Genomic DNA, 14,643 nt, shown 5'->3' on the forward strand with positions numbered 1-14,643 from the left:
GAGTGCTTAGTTATGTATATGCCAAATTTAGTCTATACTATTATACCCAGTGGGTGGCCGTAGACAATCAGGAAGTAATTAGTTTTGCTGGAGGTTGTTCGCCTGCCTGGTTCGCTGTGCTGTCTGGGGAGCGTCTTGCTGCGCTCCGTGAATACCGCGGGCTCCGAGTTCAATACCGTCTTTTTGTGACAAGCTAATAAGCTGTCTGCATGGCGGCCTGTAATTAGCGCTGTCGATATTCATTTGGAAACGGAGATCGCGCTGAGCGGCTCCGCCGACGGCGCTTCCCTTTGTCGCGTTTCTGGGCTGGTCCCTCCTCACCTCCCAGGAGGGCGATGGGTGCGCAGGGATGGGGATGCGGGCGGGGGCCGCAGGCACCCTCGGGTCCCCGCTGAGGAAAGCACCAGCCATGAGGGTGCTGAGCCCCGGAGATCAACACCTGCCCCCCACCCACTCCTGTGTCACCCCGGCATTGTCCTCCATGGAAGAGCTGCCACTGGCCCCAGGTGTGGGATGTCCCCAGGGCTCTGTCCTGTGGTGCGGGCCAGGAAAGCTGAGCTGGCGTGGGGTGTGCGGTGTCGGGGGGATGGGGACTTGGGTGGAGGGGGCTTGGGCTGGGGTGGCCGCTCTCTCCCCAGAGTCATGGGCACCCGGGGAACCCTGAGCAGCACTGGGGCGTGCTGAGGTGCTGCATGTTTACACCTTTCCAGGCAGCCTTGTGCTGTGGGATCCGCTGCGGTCTCACACGCAGGATTCCTGAAGGGCCTGGGGCTACATGAGCTGGGAGATCACTGGAGCATCACCCCCCTGAGTGGTGTTTGCAGCTGGTCAGTGTTGTGGGGGCACGAGGAACCGTCCACTTCTGTTGGAATGGTCTGGATCTGCTGGGCGGGAATTGTCTGAAGTAGGGAGCAACTTTTACCTCTGTTACACAAAGGAAACTTTCCTCCTCTTTCTGTCGGAGATGCTCACTCCATTGAGATGATTGGCATACTGGAGAGCTGAGAAACTAAATTGTTTATACACTAATGAATAGAAGCTTGATTGCAAGATCCTGTTTGGAAAATTATAGTGCTGAATTGAAGCCGTACAATTACATCCAAAATGCTGCATATTCATTTCATCTGCTTTGCATAGAGATTAACAAGCGAGCCCTAAAGCAGACTCTGAAATTAAAGCTAACACCAGATTTAGTCACAGGTTACAAACTAAATGGCATTGTTTGATGGATATGAATCTTTACCACCTGCCTGCCTGATGATTGCTAGCAGCTTAGCAGACAGCAAAGGAAAAAGTTTCTTCCCATGAAGGAAGCATAATAAGGCTCTGGGCTGGAAGTGCCCCCTCCCCACACAGGCAGCCCCCCGGCAGATGTCTGCAGTGGGCCTGGGGAAGGGGCTCCCTGCTCCCCACTCTGCCATGCTGGAGGCTGCACTCACTCCATGGAGGGATGGAGAGTGGCCCTGAGACCCCACAGAGGTTCTGGGTGCTGGGTCCCTCCATTTGGGCCTCCCAACCTGCATATGGGGACAATCTCACAGGGTCCTTGGCCATCCTGGAGCATCTGTGCTGAATTGCCCCTGGATTTCCTTCCTCTCCTTGCAAGGGTCAGGAGCCTGCAGATGCCAGGGGTCTCTTGCCCATCCTGGCTGCAGGCAGCCCTTGGGATCCCAGTGCTCTGGCATGCCACTGGTCCCATCCCACCTGGCTTTGCCATCTGCATTCTCCCGCCCTCCATCCTGTGTGCTGGGGCCAGAATTTATTTCAGGAGTAGAAAAGGGACCAGGAAAGAGCAAAAGGAGCATGTGGGGAGCAGAGCCCTGCCTGCTGGTACCCATCCTGGCAGGGGCTGCTCAGGGAGCAGCTCAGGGGCTCAGCTGTCGTTCCCAGCAGGAATCTTTTCTCTTTGGGAATACCCAGGAGTTCCCAGTTCACCCCACAGGCTCAGAATCCCCTGTGAGGGCCCCACAGGGCAGAGACACAGCACTGGCTCTGCAAATCTGACACCTTTATTTCTTTTTCTTTAAAAGTCCATTACCAAACCGCAGCATCCTATGGAGGGGCTGGGCTGTTGCTACTGCACTATGGGACAGCCCAGCCGAGCTTTACAACCCCTGGCCCGGTCCCCAGCTCCCTCCCAGCTCTGTCACTGCCATGGCGGGCTCTGGGTGCAGGTCTTGTCACCCCCCTCTCCCCACAGGAGCAGCAGCATGCCAGGGACAGGCAGCATGGCTGCTCCAAGTTTCCATTTCTGCTTGACACTTCCCAACTCAACTCTCCAACACTTTCCCAACACCCTCTGACAAACAACCAAGGTGGATGAGCATCACCTCGGTTCCTCCACAGAACCTGCCCTTCACCCCACCATCAGCTTCTTCCTTAAACCTTAACTCCTCCCAAGACACTGAGATTTCTAAGACCAGACCCAAACACCCTAAAATCTGCGCAAGGAGCGGCCTCCTGCCTGCAGCCACCAGCAGCTCAGGGGCATGGGAGGGCTCTCTGCCCTGACCCCAAGACATGGGGTGCACCCTTCCTTAGGGGGTCACCCCCACTGCTGCGGGCTCCCAGGGCCAGTCCTGCACCCATCAGTGGCCTCAGAGGGGTGGCCCAACCTGTGTAGGCAGTGGGTGCTGGGGAGTGGGAAAAGGCACCTATGGAGGCAGTGGTGGCATCACTGCATGGGGGGACAGTGGTGGGGATGCTGCCCCCAAAGCAGGGCTGGACACAGCGTGGGGCTGGTGGACACTGGCAGCCCTGGAGAGACCCAGCGTGGTGGCACACACTGGGACACACCTCAGGCAGCTGGGCAGGGGAGTGACACCATGGCTGTGCTGTGTGGCCCTGCTCAGGCTGCCACGGGTGGCAACTGATGAACCAGAACAGCCTCTTGTCCCACAGCGCTGTGCCATGCCCTGCCCTGGGCTTCCACCCTTCAGCTCCCTGGGAATTCTCTGCTGTGAGCATCCCTGGCTGTGTGAGCAGGGACAGGCTGGCAGTGTGACAGCAGTGTGAGCTGGTGCAGACTGAGGCAGGGCTGGCCAGTCCCATCCTGTGGGGTGGGGAAAGCTGTTATGTGGGACAGGGACAGGAGAGGGACCTGTCTTGTAGCCTGGGCACAGGGACCCCCAATCCCAGCACAGGGTTGTGGGCTGGGGCTGCCAGCCACCAGCCACCACATACTGTGGCCCCACTAAGAGGGGACTCTGCTGGGCCCCACAGCAGTGTCCAGCTCATCTTCAGAGAAGCTGATGTGCAAGCAGGTGTCGTCAGCAGAGGAGAAGGGCAGTGAGCTGTCCGTGGGGCTGCCCAGGGCCACCAGCTCCTTGGCCAGGGTCTCGCTGGCTGTTGGGTCATGGATGCTGGCCAAGGGGGACATTGGCCTGCTCTCTCCAGTCCTGTCCTTGCCCAGAGTGCGCTGGCAGGTCCCGGCAGGGCCAGGCTCCGTGCTGGAGGCAGCACTCCGTGCAGGAGTTCTCGCCTCAGGGTCCAAGAGGGTGAGGGAGCTGGCAGTGATGCTGGTGAGGCTGGAGATGCTGGCACTGGGTAGGCTCAGGTGGGCAGTACTCTCGGACTTCACCTCCACTTCCAGGCTCGGGGAGGTCTTGCTTGACCTTTTGCGTAGGATGGGTGGTGGTGGGTTGAGCTTGGGAATGGGCGGCTGCCGCCTGCGGAGGGAAAGCAGAGAGAGGAGGTGATGCACAAGTACTCACCTGCAGCACTCGGGGTGTTCCCGCTGCAGCTGGCAGGAGACAGAGGTGGCACACTCTACCTGTCCTCGTCCCCTCTGTCTGTGTCATCCACCTTCTGCCGGCTGTTCCCGTTGAGCAGAGCGAAGTCGCTGACCTCGGAGCCCTCCACGCGCCGGCTGAGCCCATCCTGCCCCTCCAGCACCGCCAGACACTCGTCCCCCTCCTTGCTGCTGTAGCGGTGGCTGCCCCTGTCCAGGCTGACGAGGTTGAGGTAGGAGTCCCTGGGGCCCAGGGAAGGCAGCGAGCCGGGGGCCACGGGGCTGCCCAGGACGCTGGCGGGGGTGGAAGTGGACGGCACGTGGACATCCAGGCTGTAGTGGTTCTTCAGGTTCAGGGAGAGGGACTGGGCCAGGGACAGGTTTTGTAAGGAGTGGTCAACTGTGAGAGATGGACAAGGGGCATGTGAAAAACTCGGGATCTCCAAACCAGCTGCTCCCCTGCACTGTGAGTGGTGCAGAAATGCCCCAGAGCCTGCTGGAGATGGTACTGGGAGCACTCTGGTTGATTCCTGTGACTGCAGGGAACGCAGTGATTGTCCAGAGGGATGGAGCTGGGGGCACACCAGCACCCAAACCACCCCAGTGAGTGTGTCACCGTGCTCACCCGGCTGCCGATGCTCGTCCCGGTGCTCCTCCCGGGCCTCCAGCACTGTCAGCTGCCGCACCAGCAGCGAGACGTGCTGCAGCAGGTCACGGTTGGTCAGCAGGAGCTGCCGCACCCGGGCCTGCGCCTCGATCCGCGCCGCCGTCTCGGCCGCCAGTTGGTCCTTCAGCAGCTGCACCTGCCAGACGGGACGGGAGATGCGAACAGGGTGGTGCTGACAGGGTGATTGGGGACGGGGGATTGGGAATGGGATGATGCAGATGGGATTCTCGGGAACGGGATGCTGCGGGGCCGGGCGCTGCGGGACGGGAGGAGCATTCCCGGAGCTCCCGGTACCGGCGGCGCCACAGCGCCCCCTGCCGGCCCCGCCGCGCCACCCCACCGCCCCCCCCCCGGCCCCCCCGAACCGGTCCAGCCGCGGGCGGGGATGCGGCGGCATCCCGGGGGTTTGGGGATGTTCTGCTGCCCCCCGAGTAACGAGAAACGCGTAGGGGAGGTGCCCAGCCGGGAGGCACAGGGCTCCCCGCTCTGATGCTGGACTGGGGGTGGGATGGTTTCCAAAAACGGAATGAGATGGGGTGAAACGGGAGCTGGGGGCTCTACCGGATCCTGCAACACTCCTAGAGCAGCCTGGGGCTGTGTGAGCAGCCAGCTCCGTGTCTGGGGGAGCTCAGCTGTGCTGCAAGCGATGCTGCACGTGGCGCTGAAAGCAATGCTGCGAGCTAAGGCTGCAAGCGATGCTGCGAACTCTGCTGAGAGCTGTGCGACCGGGAATGCTGCCAGCACTGCTGCCAGGGCCCCGGCCCGCTCCCACCTGCCCTGCTGTCGGCCTAGCCTGGCTGGACGCTGGGGCAGGGGGAGAAGAAGGGCTGGTGCTGCCTGAGGGGAGGGCAGGACGTGTACCTGGGCCACAGCCACCTGCGTCTGCTGCTGCTGCTGGAGGAGCTGCTGCTGGAGCAGCTGGAGGCAGTGCTGGGAGGCCAGTGGGGTGATGGAGGCTGAGGAGCAGGGGCTGCTCGGGCTGAGCAGCTGCTGCGAGCTGGCCAGGTGGAGGGAGCAGTTTTCGGCATCCTGGGCACAAAGAAATGGGCAGGTGAGCGGACTGACCAGCTCAGGCTGGGATCTGGAGTTTGGTTCCCCATGGCACTGATCCCAGCACAGCAGAGGAGCCCCCTGCTTGGGGCACCGAGGTGTTGAGGGGCAGCCCTGGGCTGTATGCTCTGTGCATCTGTGGGATCCCAGGACAGTGTTTCAGAGAGGCTCCTCCCTGAGAGCTGGCAGAGCTGCCTGGGCTGTGTCTGGAGGGCAGGTCCCCAGGTCTCCCAGGGAGGAGACAGCAGGGAGTGATCCAACCACTCCACCACTTTTCCGTGCTGTGGCTGCCCAGGCTGGGTGGTGTCCTGGTGCCTGGAGCATTTGACAGTGCCTGCGGCCACTGCCCTTCCTGCTCCTGCCCTCCCCTGCTTGGGCAGTGCCCGAAGGAATGTGCAGGAAAGCCCAGCCTTTCCAGGCACGCAAACGAATCCCATGGAGTGCATGTCACTGCAGCTGTTTCCAGCCAGGCCCTGTGAGCATTACTGTTGTGTGAGCTCAAGCGATGCCATTCAGGCCTCCGGGAAATGCTCCCAGAGCTCTCTGGAGCACCCATTCATTAAGGTGGAACTGCTGCTCGAGCTGAACGTGCCCTGGGTGCCTGCGCTGCCAGGGCTGGGCCTCCTGGGGACGTTGCTCTCTGGGCCTGGAGCACGAGGAGAGCCAGGGATTGCTGCCAGGACAGTCAAAAAAGCAACCGCTGCAGAGCAGCACTGAGGGCACAGAAATTCACCCTGGGTGGTGTGTGAAGCCTGCTCAGCCATGCGCCACAGCCCCCACCCCACTGGACAATGCAAGTCAACTGGGAGCTGAACAGCCTGGCCTGAGCAGGGAGCCAGGAGGGAGGGCTGCAATGGGGTCTCCATGAAAACACCTCCAAATCAAGCCATACAGTGACCCTGAGCAGAGGACCCTCAGCAGCAGCAGAGCACTCAAACCATCCTCCAGCCCAGCCCCCATTACCTGGCCGTTCTTTTCCTTTGAGGCTTGCCCAGGTTTCAGCATGCCAAGGTCCCCTCTGGCACCTGGCAGCTCTCTGGGTCCCCTTTCGGACACACAGATGCCACCAGTATCGATGCCAACCTCGTCCACATCCGTGATCTTGGAGCCCTTTATCTGGTGAACTTCAAACAAGATGGACACATGAATCTGAGCCTTCCTTCCCTGCTCAGGATTGCAGGAAGAGCCGGGGCCCTGGGCAGGGCTGGGAGCTGGGGGAAGCTCAGAGACAAGGGCCAGGACTTGCTCCAAATCTCAGCATGCTGTGAAGGGGCAGGAGGGAAGGAATAGTTTGGCCAAGAGGCTGCAGACCCTCAGCTTGCTGGGGTCTCAGCCTGCCCCCGTGCTCAGGAGGAGTGGGCAGGCAGGGCAGATTCCCCATGCTCCCATCCGGAGGGACCCAAACCTCTCACCCGTGAGATGCCACCTCGGTGTCCCCACCCCAAAGCATCCCCACACCGCTGCCTTAGGGAGGGACGTGCCCACGCCCCTCGGGAGCCACCAGTCACCTTCCAGCGGCTGCTCCTCGGCCGATTTGTCGCTGGCGCCGTCGGCCTGTCCGTCGGCGTTCTGCAGGGCGTGCTGCAGGCTCAGCTTGTGGCACACCTCGAAGGCCTGTCCCACGGTGCGCACCACACGCATGGCCTGGCTCTGCGGGGCAAGCCTCGCTCTCAGCCGCGCTGCCACCGCCGGGGGGAACCGCGAGCCTTCCCCGCTTCCCACCCGCACTGCTGCATCTCCTCCTGTGCTGGCCGCTCCAGCATTGCCCCCCGCTTCCCCTCTCTGGATCTGGGTGCTCCTACCCCGAGTGGAATGTGCCGCTGCCCAGGAGGGAACAAGCGCCAGGTGCGTTGTTTTGGGGACACCCAGCACTGGCGCTGCCTCGGTCGCTCCCCAGGGATCTGCACCCTCTGACCCTCCTGGGTGCATCCCCAGGAGCATCCTACCTTCTTCTTGGATTTGAAGACGTTGCACCTGAAGGAGTTGTTTGCACCATCCCTTGCGATGTAACTGAATATTTTCAGGTCTTGCGAGTCATGGGAGACGTAGAAAATTCTAGGTGGGAGAGAGACAAAGGGAATTAAACACCATGGGGAGTGTCTGCCCTCCAGACCACCTCCACTCCTCTGTGGCCCCAGGATGGGCTGGTTTGCAGCCCCCAGGCTCGGAGGAACGAGGCAGTGCTGATGCATGGCCCCTCCTGCAATTTTCAAGTCAGGAGGCGATGGATTTAGAGAGCATTCCAGGCTTGATGGAAAATCTTCTGTTTTCTGAAGTAGGCAAAAGCTTTTTAAAGATCCTGTGGGAAAGTGAAAAAATCTATAGTCTTGGAAAGCGAGTGGCTATTTTTAGCCCCAGCAATTAACCCCTGCCCAGGCTGCAGCGAGGCAGAACTGCCTGCATGGTGCTGACTGTCCCTGCCCTTCAGGACCCAGAGGGTCCCTCCTTGGCAGTGGGCAGCTGGCACAGCACAAAAGCCTCTCCCAGGGATGCTGAGTGCACTCGGAGGATTTCTCTCTCTGCTGCTCAGGCTCTCCTCCTTGTACTGCAAAACCATTTTGAAGATTTTTATATATGTTTGATTTAATTAGGTGAAAATGTGACTAGTGAGCTTGGCTCTTAGGAGAAGAAACCAAAGGGGTTCTTGAAATTCTTTTTTTCTTCTGCTCTTTCTGTAACTGGAATTTTTTGGGTGTTGAACTTGCAATTAGAGCAGTTACTGCCAATGTACCACATCTTTAAAGAAAGCCAGAGGTGAGAAGAGGGCCCAGATAATGCATCAGCACATCCTCTGTTCCTCATCTCCTCACTAAGGGCTCTAATCCCAAAAACCAATGTTGGGGATCCCAGTTCTTGGGGCTGTGGGCTCAGTGCTCCTGGTACAATAATTCACTTTGCAGATCTAACAGCCTGGAGCACCCTGTGTTCTTAACCTGTCCTCAGGCCATGCACCATCACTGGGGTCGCTTCTCATCCTCAGGAGCTCCTGAGGCACCAGGTTTATGCTCAGTGGAAACCTCTGGGTGGGGCTTGTGGTTTCTGGAATACCTCAATATCCCATGGAAGGTGCTATGGATAGTCAGTGCTTTCTTGCCATGTCTGTAAGGGTTAATTCCAAGTGAGCACTTACACCTTAGAGTAAGGCCCTGCTTCAGAAGCACAGGGAGAGCCATGCTCTGAAGGAAAACCATGGGAAGCCTGTCTTCAGAGGCAGAATCAGAGAGTAATCCAGGTTGAAGCATCTCCAGGGTCACTCAGTCTAACCCTGTTCAAAGCAGAGCCAGCTTCAAAGCGAGATCAGTCCATCTTGCTCTCAAAAACGTATGAAAAGGATTCTCCAGTAGCAGTAACTTTGTACCCTCGTTAATTTTAGATGGTCCTTTAGAAAGCCTTGGTGGAAGGGTCTCAGCAGGTGGGAGGAAGGGCACGGATCCCCCAGGGCTGGCTGGCCCTCCCTGGTTGAATCCCCTGCCATGTACCTGTACACGGGATCGTGCATCACCACCATCTTACTCTCGTCCCAGGTCCACTCCTTTCTCTGTAAGCAGAGACAAAATTACAGCAAATCAGGTGAAACTCCACCAAACTGAAGGGCAGGAAACCTGGGGAGCAATGCTTTTGTCCCAGGCCACAATCCAGGCTGCAGTGTGACTAGATGAGCCACGGCTGTTTCAACAGTATCTCAGATAAAAATAGATTTTTTTTTATCGTTTATCATATCTGATCACAGCCTTCAGGGCTGAAAATGGTCCCTAAGATTAATTTATAACATCAAATATGCAGAAGAGTTACACGATTTGGGGAAGAAGGCTTGGAGCTGGGGCTTAGGAGTCTGGATTCAGTGACTTGGTGGAAAGGACAGTTGGGCAAAGAGCTGAGGGGTGCTCAGACCAGGCAGCCTGGAAAAAGCTTTCTGGGATTAGCAAGAAAAAGAACCAGTATCTTCTGAGAGATACATTTTTTTTGATAGAAAAAAAATCCTCTTCCCACAGTGTAATATTCCCACTCTCTTTCCAGCAAGGTTTTGTTATTAGTTGGATGGAAACTGGAGTGTTTTGTTATGCAAATTCTGGGTGTATTTTAAGAAAAGGCCAGTTTTGGTTAGAAGTGTGACTATCCCTGGGCCAGAGCAGCCTCACCTTCTGCTTCTTGCGCAGGATCACCTTCACCCCGTCCACGGACACGATGATGCTCACCTTCTTCTTCTTAATGTTCTTGGCTTTGAATTCGTACTGGTGGGAAGAAAAACCCAAGTTTAAGAGAGTACTGGGGTTATCTGGGACAGTGTGTGGTAGTCAGTGTCTAACATGAAAATGTCAGGTTTTGGTTTAATCACAACTGCTGAGGGAGGTGGAAATTTGTTTAATTCTGCTGAGAAAAAAACGTTTTGGGCAGGACTTGGTGCAGTAGCTGGAATGCCAGGCAGGATCCTGGCTTTGTCAGGAGCATCCCTTGGGAGAGGACAAGTGGAGTTCAATCCTCTGGACTACATCCAGACTGTTAATTTGGATCTGGGAAGAGCTTTCCTGATGCATTGGCCATGCCTGTCCAGCAGGACTCTGCTCCAGAGGTCTGACAGGGAGGTGGCACCTGCAGCAAACACCAAGCAGTGACATCTCTGGTGCCCTTGTGTGTCAGCACTGCGCTGCACGGGGAATACAAAATCACTCAGGAGCTGCAGGGAGGGCCAGATGGGCGGCAGTAACGCAATTATACCTCAGTCATTTGCATAATCACATTAACCTCTGTGGGATCAGGATCTCTGGAGAAAAACCCTGCAGGTGTCTGCAGCCTGAGCTCACCTCCATTTGTGTTAAAAATTAAACACTAGCTTTTAAATGTTGCTTTAGCTGACAGTTAGAAGCATGGCAGAGCCCTTTACTCTGGAGACCTTTGTTTACAGCACTCATCCTTCCTGCTCCCATTTTAAGCAACATTTTCAGCTTCCAAATACAGCATTTTAATACTCCATATTTTTTCCCTGTTTGAAATCCACCACTTTGTCACGTTGCTTTGGCAAATCAGTGCAGACTCTGATTCGTGGATGTGGAGGAAAAGGCAATGGAAAGCAGCCTGAAATCTACCTAGGCCATGTAATTAGACATCTAATTAGAACTCTGATTTCTTTATACAGTTGGGGATGTGCAGGGAGCACGTGAGATGTTAATAGAGTCCAGGCACCTCTTTTGGGATGCTGAAGTTGGAGGACTGTGTGTGGCTCTGTCACCCAAGCTCTGCAGATAAGATACACATCTTCCCCGCTCCTCAGCACCCATTGTAAGCCTCGCCAGCTTTACCGACAGAAAATTGGGTGGCTTTCATGTTTATCAGGCTTTTGATGCTGCTCATTGAATTCTTAGCACTCTGCAAGGTTCATGGTATCAGACAGACCCCGGATTAAACCACAGCCTTTTGATCTCCCCATGAATTATTACTTTCAGACAAGCTCTTTTAAAATCTATCTATAGTGCTATTGCGTGTGAAACTGGAACTAAATTAGCTATACACGTTTTCTTATTTATGGGGAGGAGTGAGAGGAAGGGTGAGGTGGTGAGTGCATCCTGCAGGCTGCTGGGGGGCCCACGGGGATGCAGCAGCGCCTGCGGGTCTGGGGCCAGGCAGATGGACTCAGCACCTGAGAGGGCTTCCCCACCCTCTACCCCTCATGCCCAGTTCCTCCAGCCCAGCTGCTCCCCCTCCCCTGTGCTCACCAAACTGTTTGTCCTTGTCTGCTCCATGAATGTCAATAAACCCGGGATAGACTGTTCTTCCTGCTAAAGAGCTGTTTATCTTTCTTTATACACAAATGGCTGGGAAAATACTAGCTGAGCTTTCCAAGAAAGAGCAATACAGTGTATTTTCCCATTGTAGCAACAGGGGTGCAATTACATTCAAAAAAGGCTCTTTACTCAAAGGCTTTAAGCAAAGTCCAAGCCTGGATTTTGCAGAGATGCTTTTTCTTTCTCTCTTGGACAGAAAGGAACAATCAGGAGCAGCAGCAGCAGCGAATCTGTGGGTGCTGCCAGGAGTGACAGCAAGACTCTAAACCCGGGGAACTCCAGCCAGCTCCCCCACAGCACCACCCCAGCCTGGCTGGGACATGTACAGGGCTTCAGCTCCAGGCAGAGCTGTGCAGCACCACAAGCTGGATGTGACTACAGTGGCCTCAGTGAGGAAGGAGTTTGTTCGCTCTCCTCTCTCCACGGAGCCTGTGGCCACTGCTGCATCCTTGTTGGAGCACACGGCCAAGGCACAGCCCAGCCATGGCCAGAACCAGCTTGGCCTGGAAAGTTAAAACACATTGGTCCCTCAAATCTTTTCTAAAGGGTGGAACTCTCAAGCAGCAGAAGCTGTAGGATGTCCCATGTCCCAGCACAGGAAGCAGGAACATCAGCTGGATGAGAGCACCATGCCCCAAGAGGAGGGCACAGCCCCACGCTCACATGGCACCAGCTTGGCTTGGACTCTCTCCCCATCTCTCCACAGAAGAGGCAGATAGAACACAGCTCTCAGTCATTTCATTGCTTCCTATCAAGCAGGAATCAGTATTTTAATTAACTATGATTTATGTAAGGACAGGAAAGCACATGGAAAAAGGCACTCTGAGACAGCTGACTTTCTCCTGTACAATGTTCATGCATAACCCAACCTCCATCCAGGCTCCAGGCTGACCTGTCACTGCTGTCACAGCAGTCTGGTCACTGATTTTCTTACTATTGAATTGATGGGATTTTTTTCCCCCAGATTTGTCAAGGTTACCGACAAATCCAAACCCACAGCAACATTTCTCTCTGCTGCCTTCCATGATTCAATCGTTATTCTCCTGTTGTTTGTGCTGTCCTATGAGGAAAAGCTTTCTGGACGCTAAAGGATCTGGAGTTGCCCCTACAAGTGGCGATACAGCAGCCTGGCAGCTTTCTTAACTATGGAGACAAGATGGGACATTTTATAAAAAAATACAGGTCAAAAAAGGGTAATTAATTTCATTTATTTTAGCAGCATCATTAATTCTATATATCTGCTGTATTTGACCTGGAATACTTTCCACTTCTGCTCTTAAATCCCTGTGTTCAAGTCTTTGCCTTTCATATGATCCCACACACTGCTGGTATGTAATATTAACTTACCCATGAGCTAAAGACTGTATGACTAGAAATGTTAATGGCACTGTGTGATGCATATTTCATTGGATAATTCCACCCAAGCAGATATAAATTACACATGCAGTTACCAGCTTCCATCTGCTGATGAAACTTGGGCTAATGCACATTGGAAATCATGTGCAGTTTCCAGCACTAGGAACAACCTGCATGAATAGAGTTATTCAAGGAAGCAATTCTTAATGTGATTAATTACTGAAGGTATCAGGGCCTTCATTATGCAAATTAAAACTGTCATAAAATAGAGAGTTTGCAGGTCTTGGAGGCAGTCTCTGCTTCCAAAAAATACATCTTCTTCATTAACAAGGAGCAGCAAGGCCAGAACATGCTCCTGGCCATGGTTCAAATGGTGTTTTTGGTTGTATTAAAGGAAATCAAAGCAGAGGCTCTGCAGGTTTTTGAAGCTGGAGTATGTCAGTGCCCACAGCCACAGCTGGGTATGTACTTGTTTGCATGCCCATAGGAAGATGCCACAGGCTTGGAAACCAGTGACTTCTTCCTGTGGCTGTAAATTCTCCAGGCAGCCCTCAGCCTGCTGTCCTGCCCTGGCCTCCCCTCGGCCCATCCCAGCCTGGCAGGCTGCAGAATCTATGTGTCCATAAACAACCCCCAACAATAGCCCGTCCCAGCCCCTTCCCCAGCCTCGCCTTCCAGACAGACACAGGGAGCATGGCAATGAGGAGCTGGGAATGAGCTGGGCTCTGCCCCCCGACTGACCGGCTCCGGGCAGTGCTGCCCCAGCAGGACCCCCAGTCCCTGCTCCCACTGACACATGGCTGCATCCCAGCAGGAGGGGAAGCATCCTTCCCTTCCCTTCCCTTCCCTTCCCTTCCCTTCCCTTCCCTTCCCTTCCCTTCCCTTCCCTTCCCTTCCCTTCCCTTCCCTTCCCTTCCCTTCCCTTCCCTTCCCTTCCCTTCCCTTCCCTTCCCTTCCCTTCCCTTCCCTTCCCTTCCCTTCCCTTCCCTTCCCTTCCCTTCCCTTCCCTTCCCCCCCCTCCCCTTCCCTTCCCTTCCCTTCCTTCCCTTCCCTTCCCTTCCCTTCCCTTCCCTTCCCTTCCCTTCCCTTCCCTTCCCTTCCCTTCCCTTCCCTTCCCTTCCCTTCCCTTCCCTTCCCTTCCCTTCCCTTCCCTTCCCTTCCCTTCCCTTCCCTTCCCTTCCCTTCCCTTCCCTTCCCTTCCCTTCCCTTCCCTTCCCTTCCCTTCCCTTCGCAGCGTCTGGTATTATACAAGTCCCATTTTAGGATTTAAAGCCATGATGAATCCAAGTATTTCCAGCTCAGGAATGTAATTAATTTCAAACCAGCTGACCTACACGGGTGAGGACAGGGTGTTATCTCGGCTGATGTTTGAACTACCCACGCTTGGAGTGCTGCCCTTGGAACTGCTGCTACGGAAAACTCCGGAGGTCTCCCAGCCAGAGGGGCTGAGCCGAGCGCTGCCCTGGAGCTGCGGTGTCCATTCCCAAACTCGGACCGCTGAGGCTGCTCTGCTGTTCAGCCTCTGATCTCCCCTCCAGCATCACATCCCACCTTCCCGGGGTCACTGCCGGCCCCGGCCAGCGCAGCCTCCCTGTGGCTCTGGGTTAGGGCTTCCCTTTGTGGCCCTGGGAAGCGTGAGCGTGTGGGGATGCTGTGAACCCCCGTGCCCGCCGGGGACACACGCTGCCGGGCTGCTCGGAATGCGGCCGGGCATAGCCTGAGGCTGTGCTGCAGTAGCTGGGCAACACGGACACAAAAGCCACGCAGGAAGCAGTGGAGACCAGGAGTGCACCTCCTGCCCAGTGGAAAAACGAGAATTTATGATCCTTGGAAACATAAAACTGCTCACTGGAAAGCAGAAACTGAAAAGGGAGTACAATAGGCAAAGAGAATGCTGGCAACGTACTCAAAGTCTTTTTTTTTCCTCATTTAAATGAGCTCCTTCCACCATCCAGCAAACTCTCTGTAGAAGCCACAGACCACTCCCCACACACTGAGCTGAAGGGGCTGAGGTGCTATCATGGCCCTGCTGGGTTTCTGGGAGTCCCTGGAAGGGCAGC

At 55.6% G+C, this 14,643-nt stretch overlaps 1 protein-coding gene across 1 annotated transcript in view; it reads right to left on the reverse strand.

The window, feature by feature from the left end:
- Positions 1 to 1,987: 1,987 nt before the first annotated feature.
- Positions 1,988 to 14,643, reverse strand: part of LOC102106826 (carboxyl-terminal PDZ ligand of neuronal nitric oxide synthase protein-like) — a 29,344-nt gene continuing 16,688 nt past the window's right edge. Inside the window, exons 3-11 of the mRNA XM_088065774.1 lie at positions 9,587 to 9,679; positions 8,927 to 8,985; positions 7,394 to 7,502; positions 6,956 to 7,097; positions 6,411 to 6,571; positions 5,259 to 5,426; positions 4,356 to 4,533; positions 3,773 to 4,130; positions 1,988 to 3,668 (exon numbers count right to left, since the gene is read on the reverse strand). Of these exons, the coding sequence (XP_087921900.1) occupies positions 3,194 to 3,668; positions 3,773 to 4,130; positions 4,356 to 4,533; positions 5,259 to 5,426; positions 6,411 to 6,571; positions 6,956 to 7,097; positions 7,394 to 7,502; positions 8,927 to 8,985; positions 9,587 to 9,679 (1,743 nt within the window). The 3' untranslated portion in view covers positions 1,988 to 3,193. The remainder of the gene's footprint in view (positions 3,669 to 3,772; positions 4,131 to 4,355; positions 4,534 to 5,258; positions 5,427 to 6,410; positions 6,572 to 6,955; positions 7,098 to 7,393; positions 7,503 to 8,926; positions 8,986 to 9,586; positions 9,680 to 14,643) is intronic.

Source organism: Pseudopodoces humilis, chromosome 22, assembly GCF_049639895.1.
Source record: "Pseudopodoces humilis isolate 2021_Gansu_Grassland_sample_001 chromosome 22, ASM4963989v1, whole genome shotgun sequence".
NCBI classification, from domain to species: domain Eukaryota; kingdom Metazoa; phylum Chordata; class Aves; order Passeriformes; family Paridae; genus Pseudopodoces; species Pseudopodoces humilis.